Here is a 14,502-nt window from a genome sequence, read left to right on the forward strand (position 1 = left end):
TAATAGAATATACAGGATACCACTACCTGCTAGAATGAGAAGATCTAAGCCAAGAGATTTGATGATAGTGTTCTATGACACCAGAGTTAAAGATAAGATTATGAAGATTCATTATGAAAATCCAGTGTCAGCAGGAGATTCCTCTCTTATACTACTGAAGGATATTCCAAGGCATCTACTTTCACAGAGGAATAACTACAAAGACTTTGTGTCTATACTGAAAGCTAATGGTATCAAATACCGTTGGATTATGCCACAAGGTCTGGCTTTCACCTATAAGGAAGTGAAAACGACAATTCTATCCCAAGCAGATGTGGGGAAATTTCTGAGAAAATATAAAATGGACCTTAAAGAATTACCTGGAGAGAAGGAGGAAGAAGAAGAGGAAGAAGAAGAGGTACAGGGTGCAGAAGGTGGTACCAAACTATAGACTTTTTATTTTGCTAAAAAACACTACATTATGGCAAAAGCAATTTCTTGGAATGTAAATGGACTGAATGAGAAAACTAAAAGGGCCAGAATCTTCAAATATCTACAGAAATATAAATACTCCCTAATTTGCCTACAAGAAACCCATATAGCTTCAAAGCATAAAAAATACTTGGAGAAACAGGTGCTTGGACAAGCATTTATTGCTTCTGCTAAAACTAAAACAAAGGGAGTGGTAATCTATGCCCACCCCAGTCTCTGTCCAGAACTAGTATATAAAGACAATGAAGGAAGAATTGTAATTATCAGAACTAAAATATTGGGACAAAGGACAATAGTGGTTGGAATCTATGCACCCAATGAAGGGAAAAAATCCTTCTATGAAAAATTACATGATCTGATAGCCCAGTACGCAAAAGACCAAATTTTATTGATGGGCGACTTCAATGGAATTATTCTCCCATCTCTGGACAAAAAATCAAAAGCAAAAGATATTAATGATGGATGCTTGCCTAAAACTTTCTTTGCCATGGCTTCAGAATTAGAATTACAAGACATTTGGAGAACAATGAATACAACAGCTAAAGAATACACCTTTTATTCAGCAAGACATGATTCACACTCCAGAATCGATATGATATGGGCCAGTAAATCAATTTTCACGCAACTACGTAAAATTCATATTTTACCTAGAACTTTTTCTGATCACAATCCTGTTACCTTTGATTGGAACAATAAACAAGCATTTAGATGGCGAATGAACGATAAACTTTTAAAAGACAACAAGATACAAAAGGAATTACAGGTTTTAATGAAAGATTTTTTTGAAATTAACCTTAATGGGGAAACTTCTTTAAATACAGTTTGGGACGCATTCAAAGCTGTTCTGAGAGGTTTTATGATACAGAAACACTCGGCCTGGAAGAAGACTCAATTGCAATTTACAAACAACATACTTTGGAATTTACAAAATTTGGAGCAGAAATTGGTAATGGTAACACAGGAAGAGGAGAGAAGAGAAATTCAAATACAGATTTCTGCATCTAAACACCAATTAAATTTGGTAATAATGGAGGAAATGAATAAAAATCTGAAACTTGCTAAACAAAAGTATTTTGAATATGCAAATAAACCAGGAAAATTTTTAGCAACACAACTGAAGGACTCATTTCAAAAGAAGATTATAACAAAAATCCAAACTGCTAAAGGACCAGTTTATTCAACTTCAGAAATTCAGAAAGAATTTGTTTCATTTTACTCTAAGTTATATCAGAAAGAAAATACTCCAAAACAGAAAATAGATAAATTTTTAAACTCAATACAGATGAAAGCTTTGTCAATGACCCAGAGAGAATGTATTGAAGCTCCAGTAACAAGGGAAGAAATACAAGAAGCAATACTGAGACAAAAAACGGATAAAACACCTGGACCAGATGGAATTACTGCACTATTTTATAGAACATTTAGTGACAATTTAGTTGGATTTTTTGGTTCACTTTACAATGCAATTTTGGACGAGGGAACATCTCCGGAGACTTGGTCACACGCATTTATATCACTGATACCCAAAGAAGGAAGAGATCCAGAAAAAACATCTAATTACAGACCTATATCGCTCTTAAATGTGGATTACAAAATTTTTGCTTCAGTTTTGGCATGTAGGATAAAGCAATTTATTAAGGATCTTATACATGAGGACCAAGCAGGTTTTATACCAGGAAGGCAAATAAAAGACAATGTAAGAATTTTACTAGATTCACTGGAATATTATGACCATAATATTCAACAAACTGCGGCTTTTGTATTTTTGGATGCAGAAAAAGCCTTTGATATGGTCTCTTGGAACTTTTTGAAACGGATTTTGGATAAATTGAATTTTGGAGATCGTTTTCAGAAAGGTATATCGGCTATTTATACCTCCCAACAAGCTAAAATTTTGGTTAATGAATCAATGTCAGATAACTGCCAAATCACGAAAGGGACTAGACAGGGATGTCCCTTGTCTCCACTTTTATTTTTGTTGGTGTTGGAACCGCTATGTGTGAAACTAAGAAGTATGGAGGACATCCGCGGGCTAAGAATTAAAAAACATGAATTTAAGTTGAGAGCATTCGCGGATGACCTACTGCTAATTTTGGAAAACCCAACACAGTCAATGAATATACTTCAGGAGACTTTGGATGATTTTGGAAAAGTATCAGGCTTTAAAGTGAATCAAGAAAAAACAAAGATAATATTTAAAAATTTATCGGAAATACAACAACAGGAATTTATATCATATACTGGCTGGGAGAAAGCTAACAAAGTTAAATACCTGGGAATTTGGATCACTGCAAAGAATAAAGATCTGTTAACCAACAATTACCTCAAGTTATGGGGTAAGATTAAAACTGATATGATTATATGGTCAAACAAAAAATTGTCATTAATGGGACGTATCTCAACGATCCAAATGAATGTCTTACCGAGGATGCTCTTCTTATTCCAAAATTTACCAATAATATCACAAACAAAATATTTTGAAACTTGGAGGAAAGACATTTCAAACTTCATCTGGCAAGGAAAAAAACCAAGGACTGCTTATAAATACTTGGTGGATCTAAAAACTAGAGGAGGTTTAGCACTGCCTAATTTTCAACTCTATGCTGAAGCGGTAGCTTTAGTATGGCTAAAAGACTGGATGAATTTGTCAAATGTACGTTTGTTAGACTTGGAAGGTTATAATAACTTAAGTGGATGGCATGGTTATTTGTGGTATGATAAAATTAAATTACAAGCAACATTCCGTAATCATATAATCAGGTCCTCTCTACTTCGTATCTGGATGAGATATAAACACATTTTGGAACCAGAAACACCGATGTGGATATCGCCCCAAGAAATGCTAACTTTGCGCCCACTTAGACCAGACAAATTTATTACTTATCAAGATCTAATTAATTGGGAAGGAAAGAAATGCTCACTAAAAGACTTTCAACTTCTTAAGGATGATTTACAATGGCTTCAATATTACCAAATCAAATCAGTTTTTGTACAAGATGCAAAAAAAGGTTTCTCTAAAGAAAAATCTCCTTTTCAAAGGATTCTACTAGACAATAATACAAAGCTGATTTCTAAAATGTATAATCTCCTTTTAACAATATACTGTGAGCAGGACACGATTAAACCAACTATGATCGATTGGGCTCAAAATGTGGGACATGATATTGTTTTAAATAAATGGGAAAGATTATGGTCTAAATATTTAAAAGGAATAAAAGCACAGTCAGTGCGAGAAAACATCTATAAAATGATGTATAGATGGTATCTAACACCCAAGAAAATTGCAAAGATTTATAAAACGATGTCCCCTACTTGTTGGAAATGTAACAAAGAAATTGGTTCCTTTTATCACATGTGGTGGACCTGTGACAAAGCCAAAGACTTCTGGGACATGATCTATAATGAATTGAGATTAATACTACAAAAGAATATACCCAAAACACCAGAAATGATGTTATTGAGTATGATTCCAGACGACTTAGCAACACAAAGAACCTTTTTGATTTATGCCACAACAGCTGCGAGACTGCTTTATGCAGCGAAATGGAAAGGGCTAGAAACTCCCGAGAAAAAAGACTGGATTGTTAAAATGTTTGAAGTGGCAGAAATGGCAAAACTCACAGCTATTCTAAATGAAGAAAATGACGTTCGGTTTTTGGGGGAATGGGGGGCGTGGATGCATTATTGTGAATATGAGTTAAAATTGGGAAGAATGGAAGAATATTTTCTAATCTGATCCAGAGGATTATTTTTGATTTTTTTTTTATATTGAATAAGCATAATTATATTTACTAACAGATTATGGTTTTTTATATATGGTATTGATATTTTATCAAGATTAGATTACCTATGACGGGATGAACTTTTTATTAAGAGGCAGATAGAGGTGATGGGGAAGTCAAAAAATTTTCCATTTCTTTTTTTCTTTTTTCTTTTCTCTTTTTTATTATATGATATGGAATTATAACAACTTTAGGTTAGAATTGAAATTCGATATTGTTATAGATGTTGTTTAATGCAATGGAAAATTTCTATCATAAAACCCAATAAAATTTATATATATAAAAAAAAAGAACATGGGTCGAGGATGGGTATTCCAACATGACAATGACCCAAAACACACGGCCAAGGCAACAAAGGAGTGGCTCAAGAAGAAGCACATTAAGGTCCTGGAGTAGCCTAGCCAGTCTCCAGACCTTAATCTCATCGAAAATCTGTGGAGGGATCTGAAGGTTTGAGTAGCTACACATCAGCCTCGAAATCTTACTTGGAGAGGATCTGCAAAGAGGAGTGGTACAAAATACCTCCTGAGATGTGTGCAAACCTGGTGGCTACCTACAAGAAACGTCTGACCTCTGTAATTGCCAACAAGGGTTTTGCCACCAAGTACTAAGTCATCTTTTGCAAAGGGATCAAATACTTATTTCACTCATTATAATACACATCAATCTCTGACTTTTGTCTTCTGGGTTTCTGGGTTTTTTCCTGTAAAACATGTGCTCTGCCCCTGAACTATGGCACATGCTCAGAGGGTTCCCTAGACAGTTGGATATCTTTGGCCCAGGTCTTAGCAGAAAGCAACAGAGAGGTGAAACCCTTCAAGATCAGGCAAGGCAGTCCAGTTCCTTAGGAGTGAACCTGGAACCTTCTATAAGCAAAGCAGATTCTTGGCGACTGAGCGATGGTCCTTCCCATTACAGTGACTTGTCCAAGGTCACCCAGTGCATATTTAAATCCAGGCCTCTCTTATCTTAGTCTATCACCTTAACCACTAGACCAAGCTGGCTCACTGTCCTTTGTTATTATTTTCATTTCTGAATAGGATCTCTTCAGCTTCGCAATGAGGGTGGAGGAGAATATATGCTTTCATCTACTGCATTTTCTATGAGAATAAAAAGAGAAATGCTAATCCATTCAGTTTTAGAATCCCTCCCAAAAGTCACCTCAGGGGGAAGAAAGAAAGTGCAAACCAGCAAAAAAAATATAATTGCTAAGCACGCAGCCCTGCAGACTAGAAATCGTTCTTTTTTCCCCCCTGCTATGTAGAAGGAAAGAATGGGAAATACTTACTCCTGGGACAGGAAAATATTACCGTTTTTTTCATGTTGATTTCACTGTGATGATAACTGTTTGTTTGCAATGATCTATAATTACACTAGCACATGCTCAGAAAGCGACGGAGGGGAATTGAAAATGGAGGACATATAACAAGCCAGTGTGGAAATCAATGAGACTAGGGCGCATACAAATAGCTCTTCGTTTCATGCATCTCTCCAATTAACTTAAGGCTGTTTAATTGCCAGGTCATTGTAAAAGCTTGAAATAATGACTCACCCTAAGCAATTTCTTTTGCAGCTTGAATTTCAATGGAGTTCATCTGGCATCTGCTGGGCAGTTCAGTGACTTCCTGGGAAGCATGGGGCCGGCACAGTTTGTTGGCCGTCAAACCTTGGCCACTACCTCTATGGGTAAGAACAAAAACCCTACCATTTAATGAGCATGGCTTTGCAACACACAGGCTGCAAACTATCGAACAGTGACCTTGAAAATGATTGACTTCCAATCATTGGCGTTTAAATCCAACACCCCAGGAAATAGGAGAGCATTTTTCCAAGTCCCATTTTGACCCTTCCTGTGATGTCCAATACAATGAAACACAATACAATGAGGTTCCCTCGAGTGACTAAAAAAGGGAGCGTGAGAGGGGGAAAAAGAAGAAGAGTTGGTTTTTATATGCCAACTTTCTTACCACTTAAGAATCAAACCGGCTTACAATTACCTTCCTTTCCCCTCCCCACAACAGATACCCTGTGAGGTGGGTGGGGCTGAGAGAGTGTGACAAGCCCAAGGTCACCCATCTGGCTTCGTGTGTAGGAGTGGGGAAACAAATCCAGTTCACCAGATTAGCCTCCGCCACTCATGTGGAGGAGTGGGGAATCAAACCCACTTCTCCAGATTAGAGTCCACAGCTCCAAACCTCTGCTCTCAACCACTACACCACGCTGGAAAGGTGAAAGCCAAAGGATTGGGTTGGATCCAGAGTAACATTTCCACAGGCGCAAGGATCTCTGCCATGCGGAGTGTGATTTTTTTTTTTTTACCCCCAGGAACAGGATGGGGGGTGGCATTTCAGGCTGCTGCAGGTGGTGGGGGGGAGTCATGCTTTGCCAGTTGAGGCCCTTGTGTCCATGGAAACGTTAGTCTGGATCCAAGCCATGGTCTCTTTTTGGAGTTCTGCTGCAGCCCAAATTAGCAGCTCAACATTGGCTGCAAAACAGTACAACTGGAAGGAGCGATACATTCCAGCAGCCAACAGTTAACTTTGCTGGTATCAATACTTCACATCTCCAGAAAGAGAAAAACCCTTCTGGAGCACAACTGACTTGCAAATGATAACAAACAAAAGAGTTTAATACAACACAAACACAACTGTGGAGAAAATGTAACTATCTCAGTGTTGGGCATCGCCCTGAAATCGCATGCTGACCAGCACAGGGGAAGGGCCTTGGTGCCTAGCCTCTCTCAGCATGGTTCATCATGCAAGCAAGGGGAAGAGAGAAGGGGCTGTCTTATCGCTCACGCTTTGGGGTGGTGATGATCTGGGAACCCCGTGGAGATGAACACAGTATTTTCGAGTCTCAGCAATAATTCAGAGGACTCATTGCAGTGGATAGCAGTTTCTTGATATCTTCTCATTTGGACAATCTGATGTTTGTCTATATGTAACATCTCTCTTTTGGTGTCCAGGGGATGTGGAAATCGGCTTACAAGAACGAAATGGACAACTGGAAGTGGATATCATTCAAGCCAGAGGATTGACCCCCAAGCCTGGTTCCAAAACCCTACCAGGTATCGTTTCTCAGTCTCTCTCTAACTTGTCTCCATCTTTTAACAAGCTTCTGACTCTGCCTCCATGAAATGCTGGAAAACTAGGAAGAAGTATGGGCAAAGCCTGCTTGGTACTCATCATATATTCCTGGTTAGTCAAGTCTGATGAGAAAGGTCCCCCCCCAAAAAAAAAACTCTTAGCAAAATAGGGCAGACTTTTCCCCCTTGCCAAGTCACTTGCCCATTCCCCCAGCTGCCACTGATATACAGCTGGCTGTTTCAAAACTGCCTGAAAGCAGCTGTTTATAGGATAGCATGATGCCACTTCCAGAAAAACCCCAGAAGTGCCATCACACCTCTCTGGGAATAGCTGGAAAATCAATGGTAAAACCATAGAATTTTCAGTGATTCTTAGAAGGGACTGACATCACTTCCTAGGGAAACCTCTGTGATTTTACAATAGAGTTTTTGCTGATTGCTAGAGAGATGTGATGTCACTTTCAAGTTTTTCCAGGAATTGATGGCATTCCATCACCAACAGCTGCCCACCCATGTCTCCGCGCCCCACCCCCCCACATGTCTCACTGGATTCCAGCCTTTAATTCAGGCTGGGCCTGGCAACCCTATGAAGTCCTCTTATATTGAATCACACCATTGGTCGGTCTAGCTCAGACATGTCTACTTGGACTGTCAGCAGCTCTCCAGGGTCCCAGGTGGAAGTCTTTCACATCAGTTAATCTATGATCCATGGAGATGCCAGGGACTGAACCTAGGATCTTCTTCATGCAAAGCAATGGGCAGTGGGCTGGTATAAGCTTTTCCCCGCCTCCTCAGTGGTAGATCCCACTACCGCCCCTCTCCTGTGCCAATCTATACCTATAGTGGCTCCACCTGAACAAACTGGATTTGTAAAAAAAATGTCTTGTGCATTTATCATACAAAGAAGCCAGCTTTCACCATGTACTTTACTTTCAGCCGCTTACATCAAGGCCTATCTTCTAGAAAATGGGGTGTGCGTTGCAAAGAAGAAGACCAAAGTGGCCCGCAAATCTCTGGACCCCCTGTACAATCAAGTATTACTGTTCCCAGAGAGCCCACAAGGCAAAGTACTGCAGGTAAGACAGACCTGGGCCCACCTGCATGTAAAGCAGTTGCTCTGCCGGTGAGCCGCAGCCCCTCCTGGAGGGCCTCAGCCAGGGCTGGGCCTGAGGGCGCACCGTCCTACCTGGAACACTTGTTCAGCCCTCCTTAGGTAAAAAAAAAGGTAAAGGTCCCCTGTGCAAGCACCGGGTCATTCTTGACCCATGGGGTGATGTCACATCCTGACATTTTCTAGGCAGACTTTGTTTACGGGGTGGTTTGCCAGTGCCTTCCCCAGTCGTCTTCCCTTTACCCCCAGCAAGCTGGGTCCTCATTTTACCGACCTCGGAAGGATGGAAGGCTGAGTCAACCTGGAACCGACTTCCGTTGGGATCGAACTCAGGTCGTGAGCAAAGCTTTAGACTGCAATACTGCAGCTTACCACTCTGCGCCACAGGGCTCCTTAGACTTTTTAAAAAATAAACTTCTAATGTTTAACGAGACATTTTCCATTTAAAGGTTTGGTTTCATGGCCTTTTGCTTCCAGGGTGCGCTTACTGGAACCATTTCCCTCTATTATAAACTTTTGAATAGAAATAAAATAATACCTTCATGAGAAAGTAACATGGCTTACATTTTCTTATGTTTTTAATGGTGGAGACCAGCTTTCATTTATGTAGATGATGCGAAAGTGTTGACTCGAGGAGGCATTTATTGTACGTTTCTGCTCATTGCTATACCTCCAGGAAGAAGCATTCTCCAGTAGGAACATACAGGTCAGATGAGTGAAATGCTACTCACCTCCCTCTTGAGTCCTTCCTTGGTTTTCTCTGTGGTTCACATCAGGCATGGAAGTCAGGAGGCAGCAGTCTTAGACAGAGGCAGCGTTTAATAAACAGCTCCTTCTCTGCCATGAGTTACAGCAAGTCTGATTTGTCCTGTAAATTCCGGAGCGGCTTGCATCAAGGAATGGCGTCGCTCCCAACATTGTAGTGGGAACGTGTTGTCCCATTCCCTTCTGCCCTCCCCTTTAATTTGTGTGAAATTGCTGTTGAACTAAACACAACCCCCCCTTTTGTTTCCAAGGTCATCGTCTGGGGCAACTACGGACGCATGGAACGCAAGCACTTCATGGGAGTCGCCCGGGTTCTTTTAGAAGAACTGGATTTGTCAACGTTGGCGGTGGGCTGGTATAAGCTTTTCCCCACCTCCTCCATGGTGGATCCCGCTACCGCCCCTCTCCTGCGCCAGTCTTCACAGCTTTCCTTGGAGAGCACAGTTGGACCTTGCGGCGACAGGTCTTAATGAGCCAGGAAGTACCGAGGGGACCGCTTCTGTTTTTAAAATCATGCTGTCAAGGTTTTGTTTGCTGGAACGCTGACCTCAGGCGCCTTGCATCTTAGATCATCCGTGGAGGATCCTGAAGGAGAAGGAGAGCCAAGTAACCTTGGGCAGAAGCCAAGATGGGTGCCAGTGACCCTTCTCCATTCAAGTAGGAAGGGCTGTGGGGCACCAGGCCTAATTATGAAATAACACACACACACACACACAAGACATGCCTATTGTTTCACTTTCTGCCCGCTGTCATCCCATCCACATTCTCTTGCTTCGGATTAATGTAAAATCTCAAAAGGTTGCAGCATCTTTTTTTAACCGGGGAAGATATGTGTTTTTGAGCAGTTTTACAAAATTTGACAAGATAATTTTTGGGGCAGTTCTTAAATATTCAGAAACAAACATCTGATCTGAAACCAAGCAGCAGTTTTGAGGAAACTTTTGAGTTTTTGTGAAGCTTGGGGAGAGGGAGGGGAAGGAACGGCCACAATTTATTTAGAGCAAGTTCTACAGTTCTGTTGGATCTAGAAATGTCGTTGCTGTTATCTTTACACTGTGCCAAATTACCAGCAGTGTCTTTTACTATCGGACTTTGGCCAACGGTACTGCTGAGGCATTTTGGTTAGAAGTACCCTGAAAGTATACTTGGGTTACATCGGTCGGCTCTACCGGAAAGAGCCTAGCTAGCAAATGAGCCGGATCATTTCACAGAGAAACACCAAATGTGAAATCTTGCAGACAGTGTGAGTCGGTAGTCCATTGCTAGATAATGAACATTTGCAAACTTTACACACATATACACACATTACAGCTTACCTCAGTTTTTGCTCTGCTTCCTCCATTATATTTTTGTCCTATATCTCTGCAGGCATACTTCAGGTTTACTCGTTCCCGTCTTGCAATGTGCTACATTCCTCTGCAACAGTGGGGAGTTGGTTCGATGTAGCAGCAGAATATTCCACCAGAGCAAACAACACACTTTAAAAGGTGGCTTTGTAAAAAAAAAAAGAAGAAGAAGAAATGGAGGGAAAGGCAGAGAAATTACAGGAGATTAAATCCCGTTCTTTACGTGCAGGTAGGATGCAGGAGATCTTGGTAGGAAAGGGACGTTTCGTTAAGGCTGCTTTATTAAGACACAAATGGTGTGCTGCAATTGAGGAGGAGGAGAAGATTTGCCCCAGAGCTCAGACATTGGAGGCAGTGAGCGACAGAAGGCATTTCCACAAGTGACATTAAAGGCATGGTTTGTGAATGGCTGTAACGAATGCGCGTGGGAGCGAATAAGCTTTAGCATTTCGACTTCCCTGTGAGTTGTGTGCGTTCTACAGATGCGCTCGGCCTCAAGAGCACCGTCCGCCACAGTTCCCGTAGCCTTGTATACATTCCAGGCTGGGTGGGAAAGCTTGTCTTGCATTGCATGAGAGGGGGGGGGGGGACGTGATGTTGTGATGCAATGACCTTGGCTGCAGGAGAAGCCTGCATTGCAGATGATCAAAGAATGGCCGGCGACTGCTTTCAAGTCACTTGTGAAAATGCCCTGGTCCCTGCAGATACACTGCGTGGCTTTGCTTAAACGAAAAAGGAAGAGGATTTATGTAAATATTTGTATGTTCACCAGCGAAGGACATACATACAATGCAGCTAGGAAGGCAGCAACTGTCCACAGACAAGAGTCCACATATTGTAGAAGTGGTGGATAACAGTGCCGTCAAGTCGCAGCTGACTTACGGCAACCCTGTAGGGTTTTCAGGACAAGAGGTGAACAGAGGTGGTTTGCCATTGCCTGCCTCTGCGTAGCAACCCTCAACCTTGAGTCCTCAGGGGTCTCCCATCCAAGTACTAGCTAGAGCTGCTTAGCTTCTGAGATCTGACGCGATTGGGCTAGCCTGGGCCATCCAGCTATGGTAGAGATACTGGGCAAATTCACTTGGTTGAGCTGGTTGCATAGATGAAGCGGCACCATTTACTTGGACGCAGCCATGTGCCAAGGGCCCAGGAGAGTAATTTTAGAAAGTAACTCAGGCCATGATGCTCTATCTGCATTTAGATCAACCTACTTTACTATATGTTTCTCTGGATCCTTGTTTCTAATTAACATTTAGCTAGCTATCTCACGTCTGTTTTGCTGTTAAGAGTCCCATGTTAATATTTAGGAACTACCTTGGAAAATGGCTTCCTGACCTGTTGATACACACAACTGAGGTCTATACACAGACTTTCAAGTAAGCATGGCTAAAGCATGAATTGCTGTAGAATGAAACCTAGACAGTGGTATGTTATAGATAGCCTTTTTAGTGGTTTTGGAAATAATGACAAGATTACCAAAAAAAAAAAAAGTAGGCCCAGTAATGAGCTGTTAGAAATAAAACTAATATAGATAATAGAATAAGGGAAAGCTAAGAACCTGTTTTTTAAAAGTATATTAAAATCATAGATGCTCCAAAGTTAGGGTCTCATTATCCTAATTTCTTTGACGCCTGCAGTTTCAGTATAATTCCCTTTTCCAATTTTGTATTCAAGATTTTCTGTATAGTGGCTGAAGGAAGGTAGTTGCATGCAGGTTAAAAATATGTTGTGACTCTTTTTCTTATTTATACACACGTTGATTGTATTTCAAGCTGACACCTCTTCATATTTGTGTACAGGCAATATTGTACAATATATGTATGAACTAGAATAGATTGGAATTAGATTTAGTGGTTGGTAGCATTGACTCTTTTTGAATAACCTTGTCTTTAAATATAGGGAGGGGGTAAAAACATTCCAAACCTGGGACTTGAACAGCGGATGATCATGCTTTCTAATTCAAAGATTTTATGTTGTTTGAACCTGTAAATCTAAATCTGTCACGTTTTGCGTGTCTCCTGCCGTTGTGAGTCTCAGTTCTTCCCCCCAATGTTTGTAGGTGGAAGAGTGGGAGTAAACATGTCCTTGAATACAACGTCCAGACTAGATTTTACAAGATTTAGAGCTGGCAGCTGAGACACTGGCTGTTTTTGTGAATTGCAAATTCTGCAGTGTTGTGTCCCCCTAGACTATCCTAAACTACTAAAGGGCAAACAGGTTGGGTTTGTTTAAAAGTACCTGGAATTAAAGGGACCAATCCCTAAACTGCTTAGAAATAACTTTTAATAGAAAATATCTATGACGCCTGGCAGACTTTTCAGACAGGTTACTACAGTGACAGTTAATTCCTCTCTTCTGTCTTCCTTTCCTTTTGAACGTGGCACTTTGGATCATGGCCAAAACCTTTAATTGCATGAAGGGGGGGGGGATGGATGTCTTGAATGTCCAGATATGTGTAGGCCCTCAGGCACACTTCCACGGTCTGTTAATTGCGTGAAGTCAGCAAAACTGACAAAAATTCTATGACTCCATTGTTAAATCTCATTTTTCACTGATGCTAGCCCCGTGTTGGCGAACCTATGGCACGCGTGCCACTTCCGGCACGCGTAGCCCTCTCTGTCGGCACGCGCGGTTCCTCCAAGCCGCTGGCCTTTCTGGCTCTGCCCCGCCCTGGGTGATCTCCAACCAATAGAGATCAGTTCCCCTGGAAAAAATTGCCACTTTGGCAATTGGACTCTATGGCACTGAAGTCCTTCCCCAAACCCCGCCCTCCTCAGGCGCCACCCCAAAAACCTCCCATTCATGGCGAAGAGGAACTTGGCAACCCTACCCTCTCCCTCTTGGCCCCCTCTGGGGGTGGTATTCAGGTTAAATTGCCGCATTGGCATTCGGCGATAAATAAGTGGGTTTTCGGTTGCAGTTTGGGCACTCGGTCTCTAAAAGGTTCGCCATCACTGTGCTAGCCTATGCATCTTTATTTATTTAATTCATTTATACCCCACCTTTCTCTCCCATTGGGAGGATCTTGCTGCTGTGGGAATACTGAAAAGTGTTTGGAATCAGTTTCACTTTTCTGTTCTGATTCCATTGCAGAGCACTGAAATATTTTAAAGCTTGGTTGGTTTCAGGACTATGTACCCCACCTCAACTTTTTGAATCACTGTGGGCACAACTCACAAGTGGTCCAGGTCTTATTTATTTCACTTCTGCCCTGTCCATCTCCTCAGTGGGAACCCAGAGAGGCTGACATAATTCTCTTCACCTCCATTTTATCTGCACAACAACCCTGTGAGGTAGGTAAGGCTGAGAGTATGGACTGGCCCAAGGTTACCTGATGACCTTCCGTGTCAGGGATTTGAGCCTGGGCCTCCCAGATCTCAGTCTAAGCTACGGTTGCCAGCCTCCAGGTGGTGGCTGGAGATCTCCTGCTATTACAACAGATCTCCAGCCGATAGAGAGCAGTTCACCCGGCGAAAATGGCCACTTTAGCAATTGGACTCTATGGCATTGAAGTCCCTCCCCTCCCCAAACCCCGCCCTCCTCAGGCTCCACCCCAAAAACCTCCCACCAGTGGTAAAGAGGGACCTGGCAACCAAATATGCATCTCTTATCAAAGCTCTCTTACTCTAACCATGCAGTAAGCTATGTATCTAGCTAAGGTAGTTTCCAGCAGGTACTGATTTTCTCATCAGCACTGTAACGGAAGAAGCCTCACCGGTGTCCATTTTTTTTACGGGGATGGCCAGAGTTCCCAAGAGTTAAGTGATAGCCTTAGAATTGAAGCAGCTGTTCTTTCTTAAAGCTCAGCCGAGGCCTGCTTGTTCTGTCTTTGCATGGTATCTGGCCATAATCCACAGAGCAAACAACCCAGGAGTTCTGCCCCCCCCCCATCCCTCCCCAAGAGATCTTCATGCTGAGCCAGAAGATATTTCCAAAGCCTTC

General features: G+C 41.8%; 1 protein-coding gene across 2 annotated transcripts in view; it reads left to right on the forward strand.

The window, feature by feature from the left end:
- The window catches only part of RIMS4 (regulating synaptic membrane exocytosis 4), a 94,151-nt gene extending 84,236 nt beyond the window's left edge, over positions 1-9,915 (forward strand). For both annotated transcript variants that reach the window (XM_056845014.1, XM_056845015.1), the window contains exons 3-6: positions 5,827-5,939; positions 7,219-7,320; positions 8,275-8,414; positions 9,466-9,915. In XM_056845014.1, coding sequence (XP_056700992.1) covers positions 5,827-5,939; positions 7,219-7,320; positions 8,275-8,414; positions 9,466-9,684 — 574 coding nt within the window. In that variant the 3' untranslated portion in view covers positions 9,685-9,915. The remainder of the gene's footprint in view (positions 1-5,826; positions 5,940-7,218; positions 7,321-8,274; positions 8,415-9,465) is intronic.
- The last annotated feature ends 4,587 nt before the right edge of the window (positions 9,916-14,502 follow it).

Source organism: Euleptes europaea, chromosome 2, assembly GCF_029931775.1.
Source record: "Euleptes europaea isolate rEulEur1 chromosome 2, rEulEur1.hap1, whole genome shotgun sequence".
NCBI lineage: Eukaryota > Metazoa > Chordata > Lepidosauria > Squamata > Sphaerodactylidae > Euleptes > Euleptes europaea.